Below are 24,934 nucleotides of genomic sequence, written 5' to 3'. Positions count from 1 at the left end.
CCTGGTCCCCAAACACCACACTCCAACACAGAGATCGGCTCTGCAGTTACCTTTTTGTGAATGGACAGTGAGTCAACATTCATAACTATGATATTCTCAAGTCTGGCAAACATATCCGTCTGCTTTGGCTTCACAGAAATAGAGGCATCCATTCCTACAGGAGACACACCACTTAGAGATATTTCCTCTTTGTAAGCGAGCTTAAATGCACTAACATGCTCCCAAGATACAGGGTAAATAAAAATTACTATCAGACATGCTAACACAATCACCTCCCATGTATGAGACAGCTAGAAAGAAAAGGTGGGACCACTTTTAAGTCAGAACATACCTCATACATAAAAGTCAAAAAACATTTTTAAAAAGCCACTGTTTTAAATAAATTCGTGTCATTTCTCTGAAAATAATATCCTATGCATTGGTGAGGTCAGAGCCACTACTTGGGGAGACAGTATTTTCCAATGCATTTCACAAATACATGTAATTAAAACTGAGTAAATGTCATCTTATGGCTAAGAACTGTTTCTACAACAATTTATATCTATAGCATAATCTTCTAAATTTTAAAAAGTTTGCCATGCTCATGATATCAAAGGCATAAGGATTTGGAAACCACTCTTCCTCATGGGAGACTGCCGACACCCAAGGCCTGGCAGTGTTTGCTGATTTTTCAACCTTCTAAAACTGCTCACAGTGTGGTTCACACTTGTCCACACAATATAAATGTACAAATGTTACCCTCACAGCAACCATGTCTCCACTTAAAGGGGAAGTAGGGTAGAGAAAGTTAAAGTAACTTGTTCAACATTGGCCAGTGTAAAGCTTCAAGGTTTGAGCCATTGCAGGCTTCCTAGAATCTACCACATAACCTGAGGCTGATGTCTCAACAGGAAAAGTTTAAGATGTCAAAATCCAGTGGTGGTGGACCACACCTTTAATCCCAGCTCTCAGGAGGCAGAGACAGGCAGATTTTTGTACGTTTGAGGATAGCCCTGTCTACAGAGTGAGTTCCAGGAAAGTCAGACCTGTTACACAGACAAACCATTATAGGGGGAAAAAATGTCTTTAGCAAATTTATTTTGCTATGTTATGTATGCTCAAAATTCAAGGGAAACAAGGACGATGACTTTTATTTTCACACTGAGAGTTACTGTGATATTTACCTGCTCAATCACAATAAAACTTTGAGCCTTAGATGTATTCTAAAATTTTTAAAATGTATAAGGACTATCTCAAGTCAGCAATGATTCATCGCAAGTCTATCGTTATCATTTTAAAGTCCATTTGCTCAAAGCTTCCATACGTCTTCAATATAAATAAATCCACTCAACTTTCCAAACACTATGGAAGGATAATTACTTACCATGTATTTTAATATCTGCTATGCTACTCTTCTGATCACAAACAAAGATGTTAAAGGCATTTAATTCAGCTGTGACCTTCAAATCAAACACATCACCTTCAGAAGTGCTGGGCCCTGAAAAGCAGGAGAAACCAGGTGGTCGGTGATGTACAAAGATGGTAAAAACAGTGTTAAGTTCACTAATAAAAAAAAAATCACATAATGTGCAAAGGGAATCATAAACTTCTATCAGGACAATATAAATATGAATTTTGCCACTCATATAAAACCCAGCATGTTGGCTTCCAGCTAAGGATAAGGCAACCACAACACCTAGATGGTGCTACTCACTAGGCAGACATGTTCCTGTAGGTTTTTTTTCTTCTAGGTAAAGAAAGGAAACCCTCTAAATTAGATTCTAGAATTTGATTAATAAAAAAAATTTTAACAAGTCACATCACATACTAGATCAAAGAATAATAATGAAAATTGAAATAGTAATGAACAGTCAATGGAATTCATATCATTTGCTGTGTCCTTTACATATTCTTTAACTGAAGAACCAACCCAGTTACTTTAGATTATATGTGATGGGTCCATAAGTAATTCTATGAAAGAGTCACTAATAAAAGCACAAAATACCCTGAAGTTTTAAAAAAAAATCAAAAAATGTGTATGTGAGGATATAGTCAGGTTAAGTGTGGTGGCAAATCCTACATTCAAAAGGCTAAGGAGGACTGAGTTTGAGGCTAACCTGAGCTATACGGTGAGTTCAAACCCAGCCTGGGCTACATATAGCAAGATGTTATCTCAAAACAACCAAACAAATAAAAGTAAAAAAGAACCACAACTGAATGGTTGTGTGTGTGTGTGTGTGTACAGGTCCTGACACTTTTTCACAACTCTGTCTTACATGCAGGAAACAGAACTTTCCTATAAACAGAAAGCATGGGGCTCTCACTTTTTAACCCGAACATTACAGGCTGCTTTCTTTCTCAGCATTTGGTGTAGGATAAACAAACCATCAAATCAAGCTGTGCGGCAAAACCAGAGAACAGTGCAGTTGGGTTAAGGTTGTCTGCACACTGGCCTTCCATTAACTCAGATGTGCTATGAATGGTATATGTGTGTTATAAAGAGATATTTCTAAGAATACACTCTCTTAAAGATATTAATGTGTTAGGCACATTGTGATAAAGAAGTTGAGTGTGGTGGCCACATTTAGAACCTTCTCCCACTTAGGAGGCTGAAGCAGGAATATCAAAAGTTTGAGGCCAGTCTGGGTTACACAGCAAGACACCACCAAAACAGCAAGGAAGGGGAAATTTTGCTTCTAACAACATTGTCCTATGGTTTTAAAAGTCAAATACTTGTATCAAATCGAATAGTACTGAAATTTTATACTTTTAAGATGTCAGTAAAATAGATATAATTCAAGCCGGGAATAACCAGAAATTACCAGTTTTAAAAATAAGTAAACATTTTAATTATAAATCAGGCGCATGCTCTTTATTCACTTGGCATTTTATACCCAATATTTCAGAATATAAGTCATGCACCTGGTGAACACAGACCAAGTTCCATGTGTGACGGAAAGAGGGATGAGATTAGAGGTCAGGTGACTCTGTCTCTTCTGTGAGATCCTCCTCAGTGCCCAAGAGGCACTCCCAACTGTTGTGCATGGCAGCATTGACTGAATGAAGTGGGTCTCGGTGGCTAAGTATGACTGTCATCATTTTTTAACTTCTTACCTTCTCACTTTTACTGGACAGAAGACTGTGAAAAGGCATCAACATAAAGAACCTACAAATTCTACTTTATACAAGAACCAGAGATTTAAACCCGCTGGGAGTACATAATCATTATTAACATTTATTTCAAATTCTTCAATAAACTGACATGTAATCCTATAAGACTATAAGAATCGCTTTCTTCAGAAGTCACCCTCATCTGTCAGACATCGTAACATCGAGGTGTTAGCATTTATCCTAGCTTCATATAGAGGTTATTCTATGAGAACATATTGGAAAGACTGATACCAGCTTTGATGGCAAGACTTTTGGATTCTCCCACAAGTGACTTCGGTCCAGATTCCTTTCCAGAGGAAGAAGAGTCAGAGGATGGAACAGCAGATGACAAAAAATCCATGAGGGAAAGCAAGGCTTCCAAATGAAGCACCAAGTCCAAAGATGAAAACGAAACCTAAAACAATGAACATCAGAGGAGAAGGTTTCGGGGACAGTCACACCATTGTGTACGTGTGTCACACCCTGGAGGACAGTCATGCCACTAGGGGGACAGTCATCTCATTGGGGTCACAGTAACACGTTGGGCTGAGTTTCAATGTATGTAACTAACACAGGAATAACTCAACCGAGACCCTTTCTAAATAATTAAGAATGAAATGCTAATTTCATTTTAATCCTCTTTATTATTATTATCATGTCCGTCTTTACCAGACAACAAACCGACGCCCTGCCCACTCCCAGTGCAGACATTAATTCTAACCTCAGTCAAGCTTGATTGAGTCTTTTTGTTTGTTTGCTTGTTTTCAAAACAGGGTTTCTCTGTAGCTTTGTAGCCTGTCCTGGCACTAGCTCTGTAGACCAGGCTGATCTCGAACTCACAGAGATCCACCTGCCTCTGCCTCCTGAATGCTGGGATTAAAGGCATGCGCCACCATTGCTCAGCGCTTGATTGAGTTTTAAATAAAGATACGGTAGTATTCCTACACTGACTATACATGCTCAAATGGACTGTGTGTATCTATACTAGGCCATATTCTGACTTTTCCTTAATCTTCTTCTAGCATTAAGCCAATACAGAATTCAAATGTTCAATTCTGTCATCAATATCAGGCCAAATAACTACAGTAGGTTAAAGTGAACAAAATTCCCCCAAAATAAAAATTATTTGTATATTCCACAAATAATGATTAATTTATGTTTTAAAAGAATCTTTTCAGAAAGAAGTTTTGGCAAGACTTTTATTCCAATTCTATATGCACTAATTTTAGATCTATTACTACTACCTCATTCTAATTTTAGATCTTGTATCTTACAACTGAAATTGGCCACAAGATACATTTAATCATCAATAACCCAGTCTTAAGATGAATTACAAAAGACTCACCTTCAGCTTCTGTTTGGTGTTATCATGAACAGTTTTAAATTCTGGTCCATCGCTGTCTGCCTATACGCAGTTGATAATTAAGCCACTGAGTTAAAAACACTAGAATTTCACACATTGAAAACAAATATATTTTACATCTTAAAACATGCTATTATGAGATGACAAACATGATTCTTACAGGCAAATAAGAATATGCCCCCAAAACTGAGCACATAAACATACTTTATATACTATAGATGCAAAATCTCAAATCCCTTATCTACTCTGGAGGAGATGTTAGTGCATCTAAATAGGTGGGCCCATCCAAAAGTGAAAAAGGCTTCTATCTAATTCATAACACATTTCTCTTCAGGATAGGGCACAGCTTTGATTGTTCACTCCCATTTCTTCAACAGCCCTAGAGAAGCTTGTTATAATTCATCATCAACCAACTGGACTAAAAAAAAACTAAGGGGTAGAATCCAAATATTAAATATGAAGGAAATATAAATAACTTTTCATACTTCAGTATTAACTCCAGAAAAGAATGAGGTACTGTGACACTTAGCTTTAATTGTAGCGTCATAATGCCTACAATCATCTGGAAAACAAGTCTCAATGAGGGCTGTGGACATGAAGCTGCCCTGTTGGCATGTGTATATAGAATTGCCTTCAGTGAACTGATAGGGGAAGACCCAGCCCATTGTGGGCAGCACCATTCCCTAGGCAAGGAGCATAATAGTGGAGAAATGAGTGAGCACAAAAAGCAGGCAGCATGTACGTGTTCGTTTCTCTCTGCTCTTGACTGTGGATGTGTGATGTCACTGTGCGTTTCAAGTTCCTGTCCTTATTTACCCACAATGATAGACTGTAGCCTGGATTAAAGGTAAAAATCAATCTTTTCTCCACTAGCCTGCCTTTCATCAGGGTGTTTATCCCAGTGACAGGAATGAACTAGAATGGGTACCTTAATGAAGAGCATTTTCAGGAGGGTTCCATCAGACACGTGAGAGGAGTTGACAATGTACAGAGGCTCACCTTTAGAATCTGGAAGGAAAAAGAAAATCTGATCTGTATCCTCCCTTCAATATTTCAAACATCTTTTAAAATGTAACCAGCCAGCTACACAGAGAAATGCTTCCAGGAGAACTGTACAGAAAACAGACGAATGTATCATGCTGTCTATAAACCATATCTCAGTAAGTCTCGCTTTCAAAAATACCAGCTGCCATACACTAGTGCTGCAGGTATTACTGTCATATGAACAAATCCCAGCATGAGAAATGACAGCTATAAAACACAAGAAGGGATTATTCTCAAACACACTTTTATCTTCTCAAAGATGCTCCACAGAGTCCTCAGAAAGTTTAAGCAAATGGGAACTATAAAATCCAGATAGCTGCAAATTCCAACAATGAATTTAAAAAATCCAAGATATCCACTAAACAGCAACTTCATCGTCGCCTGGGAGGAAGTGAGACTAAGTGTCTCCTTCTATATATGTATGTGTTGTTTAACATTTACTCTTTATAAGCACATACTAATGTAATTAAAACAGACCTTAACAGTCATATAATTTGCAAGTAAATAAATGTGAAGTGAAGCTTCCTACTAAATTAACTTTCAAAAGGGGTCTTTGGGCTCTGCACCTGGGATGTGACTTCTTAATGTCACTACACTCATTTAGGTGAGGTTTATTACACCATCCCCAACTGGGTATGTAAGGAATACACACAGTAAGTAGAAGAACAGAATGCAGCTCTGTATTTACACTGGTTATGAGACCTGCACTGCCTTCCCACAGACGGGCCTCCGCACTCACCAGGAAAATCAAAGCACCGCACGCTAATTCTTCTCAGGTAAGCTTCAGCAGTCATGTCATGGGCCTTTACTTTAGCCTGCACCCCAAGATGCAGGACCTTCAGTTCATGTAAGGGTGTTCCTTTCTTTTCTGCTTTTTTCATCAAAGTAACCATAACCTAAAAGAAAGAGGGCGAATTACCACAAACCTCTTTACTAATACATAGCGACGATAGGAACTTGGTAACTGTATCTAACGATATGAAGAATTCACACACGGAAAAGGTATTCTGGTCTTGAAAATCACCTATTGTTATTTTTCTTACATACATCTGTTCAGACTTTGAGGCACCACCACTATTTTCTAGAGATTTTCAAAGGTGAAGGGGGGGGGGGCACCACGGGGATGAGACAATGGCATGAAGACAGGCAGGTAGGGATCTAGTCCTAACTGGTCAACAGCTTCTGTCTGAAATTCTGCTGATAGCAGCAGCTATTTTTTTATACAAATCCTCAGGCAAGGCTTCTTAATCTTGGACAACTTAACGGGGTGCTATCCTGCACAAAATAGGTCATTCGCAGCACTCCTGCCTCTACCCACTAGGTGGCAGTCTCACTGTATATAGCAACAGTGCAAGGCTAAGAACCCAGCAAGCACAAATAAATCCCTTGCCTCCAGGCCAACTAGGTTCACAGTAATGGAACTTAGTGTATTTAATAAACGCTAGAGAAAGAGCTTGTGTATTCTACGCCCACCCCTTCTATCCATGCCCCCCCCTTTCTATCTATGTCCCAGGCCCTCTCTTTAACCCATTTCCTCAAACTATTACTTTTGTCTTTACAAACTCCACTCAAATGTCACTTCCTCCCAGAAACCTTCCCGAACCCTCTCAGCTAGCTCAGATGCCCAGTCACTACCATCTCCACCACAGTCTCTGAAAGTAACCTACCCTGAACATATTTTTAATGGGCATACTGTATTTAGAATCTATATATTTTCTTTTTTTTGTTTTTTTTTTTGTTTGTTTGTTTGTTTGTTTGAGACAGGGTTTCTCTGTGGTTTTGGAGCCTTTTTTTTTTTTAAATATTTTCTAACATATTCTTAGCCCTGGAACAGACATGGGACAGCTGTTGAACAGATAAAGAAGAAAATCCATGCTGAAGTAATACAGCATTTTTAAGTGAGCACGATCTGTGCTTTATTCTACTGAGTTTCTAACATTTACTTGCAAATGATTTCTCTATTTCCCTCGCTTGTCTTTCTTACACAAAAACAAAAAGCAAGCCACGCTCCAACATCCTATCATGACTAAAAAGCAAGCTACAGAAAATGCTTCTGTTTTCTCTAAAAAGGAAAATACCAGATCCCTAAAACGCAACTGGTCCTTAGTAAATTCCTCAAATTTTTTTTTTTTTTTTTGGTTTTTCGAGACAGGAAAGCACACTTTCACATTAACAGTCTAAGATTCTTTTCATACATATCAATTATCTACAAATTTAGCTTAATAGAAATGATAGAAATACCCATAACCTGTTCATTTCACTTGGTAAAAAGTGATGAAAATTACGCACCTCTTTAATTTCAAAATTCAGTAGGACATTAATGATGTCTAGGGACCTGGTCTCTTCCACTCTGGCTGGCGATGCACCCTGTGCGGTGTGCACATCCTGGGGCGCAGAGACTTCTCGGCACGCCTTCGTTTCCCCTACAGAGGGTAAGCAGAAATACGTGCTTCTGTTCGTACATTCGTTCACCGACACGCACTGTGAACATGTATGAGCACTCTGAAGACCCACAAATCCATACCGTTCTCAGCCTGAGAAAGCTCGTGCTAGTAAAAGGGCACACACTCTGCAAGTCAAACACAAGAATCAGGCCGTACTTATTCACAGGGAGCAGGCAAATGTTAACAGGCTGCCCATAAAATGCACAGAGAGACATCAGCGAGCTGAAGAAAATATTCACACAGATGAATGACCCACACCGAGCAGTTCCTCTCAGAAAAGACAGTCCACGTTTTTAAAGGTGAGAAACGATGGGAAGCCATACAGAGATGGCACGTGACAGGGTCTGCAAACAGAACACACTGTAGTAGGGCTAAGGCTAAGAAAGGAAAGGGGGCCAGGTATTCCAGTCTAGTAAGGAAAAGAAAAGCTCCATGGCTGTGATGCTGTTCTGAAACGCACACCATGAGGTGCACTACATCTGTTTTCTAACCTATAGCACAAAAATAATAAAGCTATCATTTGTTGTATGTGCACACTGACACATATGGTTCCAGACAGTGAGCAGCAAGCTCAGTGGCCTGTCCTGCTGGCCATCCTTCCGGGGAACTTCACTGTCCCATCCCACAGATGAGCACATTAATTTTTTAGACAAATTTGGCACCTTGTCTAGTGTCATATGCAAATGCTAGAGTCCAAGTTCATCAGTCTGACTTGACAGACATCACCGTCAAAACATAACTGTCACTACATTATTGCAATTGACATTATCTTGACCACTAATCCAACACCCCACAGCCCTAGGTGTGGGTGTGGGTATATATATATATATATTAGAACTCATGGGGAAAAACCATACTACTCATTAATACATTTAAGAAGGCAATGCAGAGAGCAAAGTTTCATCTGTCATCTTATTCCAGAATTGCTTCAAATAAAAGAAATTGTTAACAGGCTTGGATAGTGACAAAAGAAGATGTCCACAGTAAGGGGCTACAGGAATAGCTCAGCAGCTAAAGTACTTGCCATGAAAGCAAGAGGACAGGAGTTTGGAACTCCAGGAAGCAAATAAGGAACCCCAAGTAGTGTGATGGCTCACCTATAACTCCAGCCTCATAAGGCAGAGACAGGGATTCCTATAGCAAACACCACTACAGAAACCAGCTGAATGAATCTCACGGATCATAAAAAAGAAGCCAAACATCAAAGAGCAAACTTTTCACAACTCCATTTATATAAAATTCATGAAAAAGTAAAATTAATCCATCCACAGGGTCCTAAGTCAGAACAGCAGTGACCTCTGAGTGGAACCAGAGCCTGTCCTAACAGAGAGGGACCCAGGGAGGTGTGCTGAGGAATGAGCGACATCTGGCTCAGGGCCATTAAAGCTGGAGGTGTGTGCTTAGGTTTGTGTACAATAAAAATTGAAAACATACAGTGAAATAGTTTCCACTCAGTCAATGGGCAAAAGTTCCAACAAATTTGATAAAACCATTGGAAAGTTACAGAAAAACAAAACGGCAGGAGAGCTAAGTGTTAGGAATATTCTTAAGAAGAGCCTCTCCACCGACACAAATAATTCCAGTTAGACCAAATTAGGTCGAATAAAACATGCCCACATTTAACGCAGCGCTCCCGGGTGGTCTGGAAAGTGTGGCAAGGAAGAGAGAACAGGGGAGACCACATGAAACCCAGAGAAAAGGGCTGCAGCCTACATAGCCTGTGGGAGTGGTCCTGATCCTCCCTGGGGAGGGGTCAGCACTTGGTGGGCTTTCCTGGAGGTAGAGTCCAGACCAAGACAACACCCAGGAGGATGGGCTTGATTGAATGGAGCTTTCTGCTCCATTCCTGCTCCAAGCATGGGTGCCAGGGGCTGGAGTGACGCTTTCACCAAACATCCCAGAGTCCTTGGATATAAGGGCGTCAGGGGGCTGGGGTCTCACTTTTGACCAAACACTAAGTACACGTTCCTGTAACACTATCAAACCTTAGATTGATCAAAACACATCATATTCACTCTCCAACAATCAAGTTTAAAATTTAAGTTAAATTAATTTATTAAAACCTATAATGTTAGTTAAATTTAAATGACAGTACTACAAATTGCACTCCCTTTCACTAGTGTGGTCCTGCAGACAGACGTGAAGAATAAATACATAAGGACATTTTAGTGTAACATGGCTAACAGTGAAAAACTCAACGTGAAATATCTAAAAACTTATGATACTTCAACAGAATCTAATACGAGGAAGCCATTCTAAAAAAAAATAAAAATAATATATGACAGAGGGAGCCAGGTGTGGTGGCACACGCCTTTAACCCCAGCACTGAGGAGGCAGAAGCAAGTGGCTCTCTGAGTTTGAGGCCAGCTTGGTTTACAGATGGGGTTCTAGAACAGTCAGGGCTGTTACACAGAGAAATCCTGTCTTGAAATACCACACACACACACACACACACACACGAGCACACACACACAAGTATGAAATATATAGAGCTACAACTGTTAATTTAGGAAAACACCAGCAAAGCACGACGGACATACAAACATGCCAACGCTTGTTCAAAAAGATAAAAGATACATCTTATGAGCATAATATATTCATTGTTTACATATGTGCATATTATTTACACATAGATGCATATATGCATATAACAGTTTTAAAACATAATTTTTAAATTTAAGTAATAACGATCATAGTAATTTAAACTTTCTGTTATTTTTTAATGTACTATATTTACTATCTTTGGAGGGTGATCATTTACTAACAATTTAAATTCTTGCACTTTACCACTAAGTCTTACTTTAATATCAGGCCGAATATGATGCCAAAGCCTAAAGTTTCAAATTTTTTTCAATATACAAATTAATGCTCTCTATAGAAATCCACCACTGGCTAATGGCCACCCTTCCTAGTGGCCTTCTCCCAGCTCAAGCAGTCTGGAACACATGTTAACTGGCAACCGTGTGCTTAGCTAAAAAGAGACAACAAGCTCCAGTCGCACTTTCATACAACAGCACCTTGTTATCTTTCTTGGTAAACAAATCACAGTTTGTAAATATGCATTTTTAGCTACATGCCTATTGTGTTTAAAACTGTAGCTATAACTCAATAATATAGTATGTGCCATGGCATGTACAAGACCCTGGTTCAGTCTCTACTACAGTTTAAGTATTTAAAAAAAAAAAAAAAAAAAAAACTTTTAGATTTGAAAGCAACATTCAGTGGCTCCTGGATTGTATAGAGGCATGTACACACCTGTCACCTGCCATCAGTCTCTTACCTTTCTCTTGTATTCTAGGTTTCCCTTTATCCAAGTCTTCAGAGGCCTCACCAAGATTTTCTGCCAGTATTCTAAACAGAAGATTAAGGTCCTCTTGATTTAGACTAACCTGTGAAATAGTTGATGAGCAAAATATTCATTTTTAAATGAAACAACTATAATACAGAAAATACTTTCTCAGCAATAGGAAAATAATCCTGACAGTAACTGAGAATGACAAATGGATTTTGCTACTTGCTTCACTTTAACTTATGCAATTTTAAATAAAATTTTGAAACATATAAATAACAAAACTTGCAAATCAATATTAACTCTATTGACTAGTTTTTCCTTAAAGCTAATTGTACCTAAAGAAATCTAATCCATTTTTAAAATAACAAGTTCTGGAAACTCATGCATTTCACTCTTTAAAGAGTACTATAGTTACCTTTGGCATACTTTGATTTCCTTAAAAACAAGTGTATACATTTGTGCCCAGATTTTTGTAATGGATGTGTAGCACATTTAAAAGTAAACCATACTTAACTTAAGATTAAATTCTACTGAAAAGATTATTAACCTTGCTAGACCGAGTTTCACCAAAATGTTTCTTTCAGCATTCAGTAAAAATCTGCATTTCCCTTAGGTACATCTGAGAAGGCTTCCAGGTTGAAACTCCAACAGAAAAGTTATTTTCATTCATGTACTTACATTCATTGAATCAAGACACCCTTTAATTTCTAGAACAGGCACCTTGTGGTACCAATTTGCAGCTAGATTCCGATTGACAAAAAACTCCAAGTTAATTGGGTGCAAGAGCTGAATATCAGGATGGGAGTCGCCTGGCTGGATTGCTGTCCTAGTGAGAGGGAGAGAGAGTGCACCATCACAGGTCTTTAGAGGGCAATGAAGCACAGACAAGGGTTATAAACTAGTATGCATGCCAAGCACTATCTGTTGCTCCACACACTAGTTTATAACACTGCAGCTTGAGAGGTTTCAAACAGGGTTAGAAATTAACCTATAATCCACTAGCAGAGACAGACTAAAATATGTGATAAGCACTGAGCCATTAAGAAAAAAAAAAATTTCTAATACAGCATTTCTCTGTGCATTCCTTGCTGTCCTGGAACTTGTTATATGGACCAGGCTGGCCTTGAACTCAGAGATCTACCTGCCTCTGCCCCCACACGCCTGATTAAAGGCGTGTGCCACCACTCCCAGCTAAGAAAACTTTTTTTTCCTAAAACTGTAGAAAGAAGAACTGAGTTAAAGGTTTGGTTTGGGTTTTTATTCTTTATTCACAATGCTACAGATACATACCAAATACATTAGTCTAGGGATAATATAGTTTGTGTCACATTACAATCCTTCAGTCAACAACGGGCCACATCTACCTAAGTGTTCTATTAGACAATTGCTTAGCAACCACGTACCTTTCACAAAGTCAGCTGCATTTACTTCTGGGATTGTGGAGAAACTGGTGTAGAGGACCTACCAGACCACCAATCATACCCATAACATAGATAATTCTATGCATCGTACATATAACATTAAGGCAATTATGTACAGCACATGATGTTTCACAAGATGGTAAATGTCCCCATCTGTGGTTTACTCACTAACTACACTTTCTACAATTTTAGAATCTACTCTTTCCAGTTATAAGAATAATAGGACAGCATCTTACACTTGCGGCAGGCTCACCCATGTCACACTCACTGTGTCCTGACTGCACTAGCACATGTGGAAGGACTCTAGGTTTGGTCACAATCACACCGTGATGCTCTCAAAACGATACGGTCACTGACAGTGCCTTCCTCGGAGTGCGTGCTGGCAGAGAACAGCCATGTGTTTGTTGATCATGAGACTACAAAACAGCAGTGACGGATCAGCAGCAAAGTGAAATAAGAAAATCAAGGCTCAGCTGTCACTCAGGCGTTCCAGAAGCTTCCAGGGGCTATCATCTTGACTTATCCTATAATTGTCTTTTTATACTTCTTTATAATTAAATTATCTTTGATGATATGAAAATCTTTTTTAAATCGTCTTGTGTCTTCACATGCCACACAGCATGACACTGAGGACACAGTATGACTTACACAGTATTTCTACCAACATGTGTGAGCTCACTGAAGCCATGAGTGACCGTTCCAAAGGAGAGCCAGTCAGTGCTCTTCAAAACCACCAACCTCATACAGAAAGGGAAAATAGCTGTTAGAAGTTAGGGCCTGCTACTCTAGAAATCACCTCGACAGGAGAAGGCACAAATGAATGTCATGTGTGATTCTGGGTGGGAACAGGGAGGGGGAATTACTACAGTGGACGTCACTGCACTTTACACAGCATGCCAATATTAATTTTTTAAAACTACTATGTATACCATGGGTAATATAAGAATAAATGTCCTTGGTTTTGAGAGACACAGGCAAAGACTTTAGAGACAAAGGATCAAGATGTGTATTCTGTTATACTATTCTCTCTCTCTCTCTTTTTTTTTTTTTTTTTTTTGAGATAGTGTCTCACTGTGTAGCCTGTCCTGGAACTCGACATATAGACCAGGCTGGCCTTGAACTCGCAGAGGTCTACCTGCTCTGCCTCCCAAGTGCTTAAACTAAAGGCATGTTCCACTACACTTGGCTAAGACGTCTAGTCTCAACAGTTAGCAATCACTGTTTGAACAATAATATATAGATACAGAAAATGTAAACCAACTGGTGGCTCTACATGAAGGATGTATACATATGTACACCAGCTCATCAGAAAACGGTTCTTTGTGAAAGAAGCACGGTATATAAAAATACGAGGAGAAATCTGCATACACTCCAGAGCACAGCTACCAAACATGCATACCTAGAGAGTTTCAGTTTCGTAAGCTGCACCTCCATCCTGTCGATCACTGGAGGACTTGCGGTGTCTTCACCTGACACCAGACTGAACTGATTGTGAACTCTAATTAATCCAAGATCGACCACGACCGCGTTGGTGGAGACGGAGGACTGTGGAATGACAAGGACTGGCGCTTTCAAATCAATATTGACAGACACACGAAAACTCCTCTGGGCAAGATCTTTCACACTCGTGGCGGCTTTTTCTGCAGCCTGGGCGGTGGCAGCACTCAGTGCCTCTTTGGCTACTTGGAAATTGTTTAGGAAGCTCTGTGAACAAAATATAAAAGGAGTTCAGAAACAGGGACATCTATAAATGGGCCTACCTTCTGTTAGCACACATGCAAGTTCCTCCCACAGAGCCCTACGAGTTCAGTCCTGTTTTTCTGGTGAAAGGAAGGGATTGGAGAAATTCATCCTCAGTCAGGAACTGTCCAGTTCTGACTAGTGATCTGTCAGTGAGTGGGGGTGGAGAGTGAACTCATCTTGGCACTTGGGCACTCAAGACAATTGGCTTCTGTGTGTTCCAGAAAACTAACTTCAATTACAGACAAAACTCAATGACTTAAATTTCAAGTGTTAAAGAGGGTTTTCGGGCCATTACATGCATACATAAACACCAGGCAGAATCAAAGTATGTCAAAACCCAAAGTTTACAACATATATAATCATAACACCTACAGCTTCTAACATGAAATGTGAGCATGAAACGGTGACTTTACCAGCAGTGACAGAAGGAATTTATGAAGGTATACAATCTGAATACAGCCGACGTGCAAAGCCACCACACCATCCACGGTGGACATGTCAGTGTAGGAATCCCCCTCAGTAGCATCGGGATACAAATCCAGGTTAAAACGAAAAACTTCATTTCCAACTATGGAAACAGCCTGAAAAACCAGAAAGTGAATGAACTCTGGCCAGAAAAGCAATTACAAAATAAAGTCCCAGATAGAAAAGACTGTAATTACAATCTTTATAGAAATACATTTAATTTTTAAGGTTTAAGATATTTTAAAATAAAATCTCTATGCAATAACAGTAACTATCTGCTCAGTGTTACATACTTTCTTATGAACAGTTTTGGGGTCGACATCTGTGACAATAATGTTTTCCAGCCTGGCAAAAAGTGACTGCTTCTTTGACTGAAGAGAAAGGGAAGAATCAAGGCCTGGGGGGAAAAAAATTAATCACTATAATTTCCATAGATACAACATAAATATTTATTTTCATTGTATTATATGATTTGGGATATACAAAATGTATGACTCGCAATTAGTAAATTTCATGTAAAATATTCTTAGTGTTTTAAAACACCAAACTTATATATTGGTTAAAATCTAATTATATGAGCTCTATCCCATACTAAGAAACAGTATTTGGTAGTAGTTTGAAGAATCATTCTTCTCTGAGGATGTGGCCACTGGGAAGTTACCCAGGCTCCCATATGTGGGCCCTCTTCATCTATGCATATAAGGGCAGCACTAAGGGGATTTAGTAGGTTATTAAGTAAAATAAGGGGGTTTGGAGTTGGGAGGGGGACACTGTGGGAGGAGCTGAGAGGAGCTACAATGGGGAAATGGCAGTAGCTATGATCATCTTTCATTGTATACAGTATGAAATTCTCAAAAAATAAAGGAAACAGAAAAACACACTAAGTCTATCATTTTTCCTCTACACTGAAAAGACTCCTAAACTCTTTGGTGTACAATGAAGACTGTTAAAAACCAAAAACAATAAAATTACATAAATGCTAGAGCAAAAAATCTAGTGCAAAGAAATCAATTCAGCATAAGTAAACATGAAGTAAATTTGATGCCTTACAGATACTAAGCCATTTACATGGAGACTGTGCTGGCTAGTTTTATATCAACTTCCTTCCATGATGGACTGCAATGTGGAACTAAAAGCTGAAATCAACCCTCTGCTCCCCAGGTTGTGGTCCTAGCACTTATCACGAGCCTGACAGAGGCTACAACAGTCTTGTGAACAAACTTTAGATAAGTAGGTGTATTACCAATTTGGAAAGGACAGAAGAAAAAACTACACTAGCCAGAACTTAGCCTTCATTAATCCTAGTAAGAAAACAGCCAGTTCGGGCACACCCTAACTCAAGCAGTTCAGAGCCCTTTATCTGTATATTCTCTAACACTGCAATAAAGAGAAGGGGAGCAGAGGGAAGAGGAGAAAATACTTATTGTTAAACAAATGTTAAATACTGTGACACTTTACCTTGTATCTTGATTTCAGCAATATTGCTCTTCTCGTCGCAGATAGTGACACAGAAAGCATTCAATTTGGCAAACAGCCTAAAGTTAATAATGTCACTATCTCTAGAGGACACCATGGCTAAAAATAAAACAACAGATTTCAGTAAGCTAAATTCTACAGATGTTTCTTCATATATTTTACATAATATATATGAATATAAAACATTTATAAAATTTAAAGTACATAGCATATAAAACACACACATATAAAAACAAAAAGTCTAAAGTAAATAGGATATAATATTTAAAACCAAAAAGTAATGTGCCTAAAATCACACAGTTTATGCAACACAGAAATATGACCTAAGTTCTTTTGGATGCAAATTCTAGATTCTCAGCCAATAAGATGTAATCATTGGAGTGCAGAAGAAATGATTCAGAGAACATGAGATCCCAGCAAGCACCTGGTGGCTCACAACCATCCTTCACTCCAGTTCCAGAAGATCCAATGGCCTCTCTGGACTCTACCAGCACTGCACAGATGTGGTACACAAACATACATGCAGACAGAACACCCAACATATTGAAAAAATAGTATTTTAAAGATGCAATCAGTTAGTCTTCATGTCTCTGGGTCTCTTTCAAAGACTAATTATCTGGGGACCCCTTCCAGAGCCACTAGGATGGGAAGAAAGGCTCGGGACACACACGTTTCCTAGTAACCATCCAAAGGTAATCACCAGCTGCAAAAACAAAGTTTCGTAAAAACAATAGTATTGCTGCTGTGGAACAACCTTTGTACACTGTAAACAGGTGTTGCTTTTATTGTTAATAAAGAAACGATTGGCCAATAGCTAGGCAGGATTTTCAGGGCCAAGGGAATGCTGGGAAGAAGAGTGGAATCTGATGAGTCTTAGCCAGAAATGGAAGAAGCAATATGGCAAGTTCATAGATGAGGTAATCAAGCCTCAGGGCAGCACATGGATGAATAGAAATGGGTTAATCTAAGTTATAAGAGCTGGCTGGATACAAGATTAAGCTATCGGCCAAGCATTTATAATTAACAAGCCTCTGAATGGTTGTTTGGGAGCAGCTGCTGAGACACAGAAAAATTCTGCCTATATATTGCTTGTATTTGCTCTCTCTCTCTCTCTCTCTCTCTCTCTCTCTCTCTCTCTCTCTCTCGTGTGTGTGTGTGTGTGTGTGTGTTTTATTTTTTTGAGAACAAGGGCTTTCTATGCAGCCCACTCAAACTGGTTGGAAACCACAGTCTTCCTGCCTCAGCGTCCCAAGTGCTAAACTGCAGGTATGGCTCCACACCTATCCACTACACCTACTTTATGCCCCAGGTACCCACACACGATTCAACTGAGGAAAAGCACAGAAGCAGAGGTAACAGGATTCCAATGGCTGATCTTAACATTCCTCACTTAGCACTAAACTTTTAAGAACGTTGCAAACAGGAAACACGGACATCTTTTTCACAGTATGGTTTGAACCTAAAGCGACATGCTGACTGTGGGGATTTGTTTGTTTGTTGCGTTTGTTTTGAAAGAGAATGGAATATGATGGCTCTGACTTCCACCAATGGATTAATCCATTAATGGACTCATCCTCCAATGGCAATGCACTGGTGTGCCTTTGCGGAGCATAGCGTATCTTCAGACCACCTCTGTCTGTCTGTCTGTCTGTCTGTCTGTCTGCCTCCTATCCACCACAATCTCTACCATATGCTTCATGATCATGTTCTGCCTGGCAACATACAGGCTCAGAAGTAAGAGTGCGAAGTGTCTGCGGACTGACATCTCCAAACAGTAAGCAAAACAAGTATCTTTGCTCCTTCAATTTGCTTTTCTCCGGGTGTCTGCCATAGAGAACACTGATAACTCACGTACCTTTCTGCAGGGGAGAGTTCTTTTGTTTCTCAGTCGCAGCCTGCGCCTCCTTGACAACACCAGTGTTGTCACCGTCTGATGGGATGATGGTCGTCAAGTAGTTAAGAGCAGACAGAAGAGCTTGTGTTTGTAGCAACAGATTCAAAGATGAAAAAGTCACCTGAAAGGGTTTTGCAAAGAAAATTAGTTCTTTCCTAATTGCCACCTGTGGTCTCAGCAAAGACTGTCTCCACCATAGGAACGAAGAGAGAGACAAGAGTCCATGACTCCCTGACGCAGGGATGTAGACAAGACAAATGACACCTACGCACTCAAGGACACAGGAGAGCATCAGTGACTCACTATGAACATGAACATGGTCTCAAGTAGGAAGGGATCTTCTACAACACAGTAACGGTCTTAGCATTTAAAACCAGCACAGCATGTCTGACTAACGGGGGAAAGTATTACGCTTAAGAAGTGCCTCCTGAGAGCTAACATAGCAACACAAATTGTTTCTATAGCTCTGTGGTTTTATGAAAGCAAACTGAAAACAATTGCTTATAAAAACTAAGTAATAAAAAAGGTCTACAATATTATTAGCAGATGATGTTATCTCTCCCGAATGTGAGCTACAGCTCATCTCTCTTATTTCTCTATCATTTATTTATTTCATGTGGTGATATAGGGGCATGCGGACCACTGTGTGCTTGTGGAGACCAGACGGTAACTTGTGGGAATGGGTTGCTTCTCCCCTTCTACCATGTGACCCTGGAGACTGAACTCAAGTGGTCAGGCTTGGCAGAAAGCGACTTTACCCACTGGGGCATCCCACTTATGGGTGGGTGGGGCAGCATACACACACACACACACACATATACATATATACATACATACACACGTGCATATATATATACACACACACACACATACATAATTTTACATATATATATTGGGTTTTTTTGAGACAGGGTTTCTCTATGAAACAGTCCTGGCTGTCCTGGAACTAGCTCTTGCAGACAAGGCTGACCTCAAATTCACAGAGATCCACCTGGCCTCTACTCACATCATAACGGCTGCAGAAGCACTTAGCATCTACACTTATACTTTACATAGTCTCTCACTCCTGTATTGGAGATGGTAGCAACTTGATTTGTTTAGGATACTCTTAGTTCTTTGTAGCCAAATGCTCTGTCATGGCATCTCCTCATTTGGGAATAACACGGAGGCTCTTTAAAGCATAGAATTTGATACAGTGAGTATTATTTTCTAAGCTGGATCACAGGTAGAGCCCATGGCAACACCTATGGGGCTTTATAACTTATTATTACTGTTGATTCTTGATTACATCTCAGATCAAATAATGTTCTCCAATGGACCTTGGAGATTTTCAGAGTAGGTTTCCAGAGATTGTCAGACAGGATATACCGTCTTAATAAAACTTCTTACCTTAATGGTTTGTTCAGTTTTTTCAAAAGTAGTTTGAAAACTAGGTCCATTCTTATCAACCTGAAAAATAAAAATTCAAAAAAAATATTTTTATAAGCTGTGTGTGTGTTTATGTGAAGAGAGGTGGAAGAGGAGGGAGGGGTCAGTCAGTCAGAATCACATTTTAACTGTTGTCGCTTTCTCTTCTAACTTACAACTACTTTGAGAACAGCAAGAAGCAAATTTTCCTTCAAACCAAGTGCCCAACAGCACGAACATTCACGCAGTTACAGCAAAGAGACAGGGAACCGACAAGAATGACAGCAAAGCAGCACCAGTTCCTTCAGCCCCTTTCACGGGGTACATTTTCCAGTCCAGCCCCAGCGTTAGCAGCTCTCTTCTGGACTCCATCTAAGTCTCTCTTCCTTTTGTAATGCAGTATACTCAACTAACTGTCACCTATTTTTACAAAGAGTGCAATGGTGTGAACATGCCCAGAGACAGGCAAGTGCCCACTTGGCCCTGGGTTCCATCTCTGGTGTTAGCTGCCTGGCAGCTTTGTAATATGCTGGTCTCAGTGAAAGCAGAAGTCCAGGGGCAAGTGACTGTATGTGAGCTAACCCAGAACCATTAGAGAAACACAGTCATCCTCTTCCCAGGGGTACAGTGTGGGGTTCAGACAACTCTGTCATCTTCCCCTGGTCCTTACCTTAACATACTCCACTTTTAAAAGATCTAGTCCAGGCTTGTCTGAAGAGCTAATCAAGTGAAGGGGCTTCTTTTTGGATCCTAGATTAAATAAAAAGAGAGAAGGGTTGGCAGATAAGCTGCTTTTATAAACGGATCTAAGTGTCTTTGTCTGTTGGTGCTTTAAAAGCATGTGTACCTTTTCATGGCTATGAAAGAACCAGCCTGTTACTGGTGGGGAAGTACGCCAGCTTAAATCCTTACCTTAAACATCTTAGCTTACTTAAAAACATTCACCTTTAGCTTACTTTCATATTGTGCTCAAAAAGAGACAAAACTTCTCAAGACATTCTTAAGGCCGCCTGTGTGTTTCCAGGGGAGCGGAATAGACTGAAGATATAAGAACGTAGAAATGTGAATTCTAATTCACCTCTGGCCTTAACCCAAAGCTATTTAACTTTGTCAACTGCAAAAAAAAAAAAAAAAAGGAGGGCTGGAGAGATGGCTCAGAGGTTAAGAGCACTGACTGCTCTTCCAGAGGTCCTGAGTTCAATTCCCAGCAACCACATGGTGGCTTACAGCCATTTATAATGAGACCTGGCGCCCCCTTCTGGCTTACAGGCACACGTGGAAGGAATGCTATTCACATAATATAATAAATAAATAAATATTTAAAAAAAAAAAAAGGAAAATTGACTCGGACATCTCTAATACACTGTTGAACTCTAAAATTGTATAAAAATGTTTTATAGACCCCAATAATTTAAACAATTCCTCTGCTTAGACCTAGGAGGGAAAAGGATACAGAAAGCCATTTTTTTTTCTAACAGAGGATAACTGTTAAATTTTCATGTTTAGCAGCGTGTGGTAGTTTACATCTGTAATCCCAACCCTTGGGAGATAGAGAAAGCAGGATTGTTTTAGTACAAGGCCAGTCTGGGCTACACTGTGGGTCGAAGGCCAGCATGGGCTACTTGGTTTCAAAACCTAAAAAAACACCTCTTCTGAGCTTAGAACTATGCTGTGTGTGTGCACACACAGAAGAACTGGCTCCCAGATCTGTGTAGGGAGATTTGGCTCGTCAACATTGAGTCATATCCATGCTTTGCTCTTCTGCCTGTAAATCCTGCTTCTGCTACAACTAGCAAGTTCCTCCGGTCTCTAGTCTTTCCTTTTATAAACTGTTTTTTAATATTCATTTATTTTACTTTTGTATATGACTGTTTTACTTGCATTATGTATGTACACCATATTGTGCCTGGTGCTCTAGGAATTCAGAAGAAGGGTCAGATCTCCTGGACCAGGAGTTACAAACAGTTGTGAGCCACAAGTGGATGCTAGAAATCAAACCCAAGTCCTCTGCAAGAGCAGTAAGTACAGGCAACTGCTGAGTCACCTCTCTAGCTCCCTCTCCAGTCTTAACTGGTATAAAGAAGAAACAGCCTAGAAAATGTATTGTTTGCATTAATTCCTCGGATCTGCAATAAAAATTCTATAATAATGCATTAGCTAAGAAAATTAGTAACATAGGAAACATTATTTTTCTCCTAAACTGGAATTTATTCTAGTTTCAACTATTTTCTAAAAGTCATAAAATGTCTTAATATTTGACTAAGTATTAGGCAAACAGTTGGGGAATTTTAATTGCTGCAGACTAATTAATTCACTAACTCATACCTCACATACCCGAGCTCACAAGATATACACTGAAATAATAAGCTACAGGAGTTCACAAGTGGCTCTGCATATTTCCCCCTTATTTCTATCACAGTGCTTCTGTGCTGTGTGAACACCCTAACACAGTGGTTCTCAACCAGTGGGTAGGAACCCTTTCACAGCGTTCATCTAAAACCATCAGAAAACACAGGTATTTATATTACAATTCCTAACAGTAGCAAAATGACAGTTATAAAATAGCAACATAATAACATTACAGTTGGGGGTCACCACAACATGAGGAACTGTCTTAAAGGGTTGCAGCATTAGGAAAGATGAGAACCACTGCTCTAAGCTTCAGTATTCTCAGCCCAGGTCTGAACAATAAAATCCATCTCAAACAAGATACAGGGAATGAGTAAGTTATTTGGGGCTCTTTAGCCTTTCTTTGTCTGTGAAATGGGGATGATATTCTCTAACATCCATGGACTTTCCTGGACTCTGAGGAGGTAGACCATAGTGTTTGATACTGCCAGATCCCAGAGCCAGGCTTCCAGTGTTCCAGCCAGGGTTTTACCAGTCACAGTTGTTTGAGCTTGAGTGAAGAATCATCTGCATGTTACATGTGAACTGAAGACAGTAACATGGATGTCTCATAGCCATGGTCTAGAATGGAGTTAGCAGTCATAAAGTATTATAACAGTGTGGTTATTATACCAATTACAATGAAATGAAATATTTCATTATAAACGAAACTATTCCAGACACACAAGGGTGCTATTTTTACTCCTGAGTGCTGTTTCTATTTTCATGGCCATTACCTTTAATTTCATGGTAATCCAAGCTGATTTTCCTCAAATAGGACACTGCAGTCAGGTCAAATGTCCTCATTGTGGCTTCTGTCCCTAACTGGGTGACATTAAATACTAAAATTGTCTCTTCTTCTTTCTGTTGTTTAGTGAGTTCCAAAATCACCTAAAAGAATCCATGGGGCATTGGAAAGAAAGTCGCTGGTAAGCCAGTCATCCTTAAAGTGACAGAAACACAGTCTTTCCCCACACACAACTTAAGCATAAAGACTCTGACCACACCCTCACACCAGACACAAAGTCTGGGATGATCCTCGAACTCTAGCACCAGGACTGCAAATACACATAAACAAGGCTATTGCTCTTAACGTCTGTTTTTTTTAACTTAGATAAAAAACAAATCAATAGATTCTTCTGATAGCAGCAGTCCCAGTAAAGCAAAAGGTGAGAGTGTTTGTTCCCGTGGTATTTAAATTAATTTTGGAAATGACAGTCAAAATATTCAGCCCGTGAAAAAAAAAATCAAAACAGGTGTGGCAATTTTTAAACGACAGATAAGAAATGATGGTGGCTGGGGTGGCCCAGCAACAGAAGGGAAGAGCACCTGGAAGCATCTGAAGACAGGGGTCAAAGCAGGAAACACAGACAGGTCAAAAGCCAAGGGTAGGACACAGACTAAGAAGATACCAGTAACGTCCAGATGTATCAAATCTGGCATGATGACTTAGAAAAGGCTGTCATTCTGGAATATCAAAGTCAACCATGAAGATCTCTGTATTATTTTGCACTTTATTATTAAAGTGATAAAAATTATTATAAAAATTTTTAGAACACAGAAAAGCAAAGGTGAAAATGAAAAGCTGCAATTCCGTCAACCTGGAGATGAACACTGTCATTTATAAAAGAAAATATATACATGTAACTAAATGAAATTGTATGCCTGTGTACCAAAATCTCGTTTACCCCCAAAATATGCTGCAAACATCTCATCAAGTTTTCTTTTTCTATGTGGCTACCCTAAAAACAGGTCTCGGGACTGAAGCTAGGGCTTCACAAGACCTACGCAGTGTGCCCCACACATCCCAACTCTGTCTCCAGTCAACCCCACCCCCACACCTTTTTGGTATTCTTTTTTTCTTTTGTTTTGCTTGCTATTGTGAAACAGGGTCTTTCTAAACTGACCAGGAAGGCCTATATCTCCAGCAGAGCCTGAAGTTGTAATCCTCCTGCCTCAGTCTTCTGGAAAACTGGAAGTATAGGCCTATGCCACCATATTTGGCTTTCTACATGACTTTTAAAGGCAAAAAAAAAAAAAAAGTTTAGAAGTTTGCTAGCCTTTTCCACATTATACATGCATGACAATGACCAATACTGGTTAGCTCAAGGGGAAGTCACATTGTATGTGGTGGCAAACGCCCATAATCTCAGCACTTAGAGGGAGTGCTAGAGGCAGGATGAATGTCACATAGTCAAAGAAAGCCTGGGCTACGAAGTGAGACAGTCAGTTCAAAGGAAGCCTGGAATACACAGCAAAACACTATCTTAAAAAAAATTTAAGAGGGCTTAATTTTTAAGGGGTGGAGGTGATATATGCATACACACACACACACACACACACACACACACACACAAAACCAAGAAATTTTACACAGAAACGCAAATCCTAATTAAGAGACCTGAGCTTTTCCATGAACAGAAAACCACATACCTCTTTAATCTCAAACTTGAGCAGAAGGTTCACCAGCTCCTCATTTGGAACCTCAGAGGCTTTTTTCAGTTCTGAGGCCTTCACAGTTCTAGTAGTCTGCAAGTCTCCATCCTCAGCATCAAAATACTCGTCATCAGACTCTAAAGCAAAGAGACACACATCAGCCCAGATAATATCCACTGAGAACCCACACAGACACTAAGCCTAACAAAGGCCATTCATGCGTGAATCTTCATTCAGACAAAATATTTGTAATTTTCCAAGTCCCAAAGTGAATCGAACCAGTATGTAATAAGACTTAGAGCAAACAGCACTCTACCATCTTTTCGGAAGTGACTGTCACCTCAGGTCATTCACTTGCCATTCAGCAAATATTTATTGGTCATCATCTACCATGTATCAGGCTATGACTGCCACTATGGGCACTGGAGTGGC

The 24,934-nt window shown here is 39.6% G+C and overlaps 1 protein-coding gene across 1 annotated transcript in view; it reads right to left on the bottom strand.

Moving 5' to 3' along the window:
* The window catches only part of Vps13c (vacuolar protein sorting 13 homolog C), a 153,478-nt gene that overhangs the window by 64,713 nt on the left and 63,831 nt on the right, over nucleotides 1-24,934 (bottom strand). The window contains exons 25-42 of the mRNA XM_050125415.1: nucleotides 24,500-24,639; nucleotides 22,804-22,957; nucleotides 20,349-20,428; nucleotides 19,661-19,720; nucleotides 18,233-18,392; nucleotides 16,360-16,476; nucleotides 15,195-15,298; nucleotides 14,850-15,017; nucleotides 14,093-14,397; nucleotides 11,951-12,098; nucleotides 11,261-11,369; nucleotides 7,826-7,959; nucleotides 6,276-6,432; nucleotides 5,421-5,500; nucleotides 4,475-4,534; nucleotides 3,382-3,544; nucleotides 1,364-1,477; nucleotides 51-154 (exon numbers count right to left, since the gene is read on the bottom strand). Of these exons, the coding sequence (XP_049981372.1) occupies nucleotides 51-154; nucleotides 1,364-1,477; nucleotides 3,382-3,544; nucleotides 4,475-4,534; nucleotides 5,421-5,500; nucleotides 6,276-6,432; nucleotides 7,826-7,959; nucleotides 11,261-11,369; nucleotides 11,951-12,098; nucleotides 14,093-14,397; nucleotides 14,850-15,017; nucleotides 15,195-15,298; nucleotides 16,360-16,476; nucleotides 18,233-18,392; nucleotides 19,661-19,720; nucleotides 20,349-20,428; nucleotides 22,804-22,957; nucleotides 24,500-24,639 (2,357 nt within the window). The remainder of the gene's footprint in view (nucleotides 1-50; nucleotides 155-1,363; nucleotides 1,478-3,381; nucleotides 3,545-4,474; nucleotides 4,535-5,420; nucleotides 5,501-6,275; nucleotides 6,433-7,825; nucleotides 7,960-11,260; nucleotides 11,370-11,950; nucleotides 12,099-14,092; nucleotides 14,398-14,849; nucleotides 15,018-15,194; nucleotides 15,299-16,359; nucleotides 16,477-18,232; nucleotides 18,393-19,660; nucleotides 19,721-20,348; nucleotides 20,429-22,803; nucleotides 22,958-24,499; nucleotides 24,640-24,934) is intronic.

This window comes from Alexandromys fortis, unplaced genomic scaffold, assembly GCF_014885135.2.
Source record: "Alexandromys fortis isolate MF-2015 unplaced genomic scaffold, M_Fortis_MF-2015_v1.1 scaffold_22, whole genome shotgun sequence".
Lineage (NCBI taxonomy): Eukaryota > Metazoa > Chordata > Mammalia > Rodentia > Cricetidae > Alexandromys > Alexandromys fortis.
The sequence above is the reverse complement of the archived record's forward strand: the minus strand, read 5'-3'. Positions and strand labels throughout refer to the sequence as shown.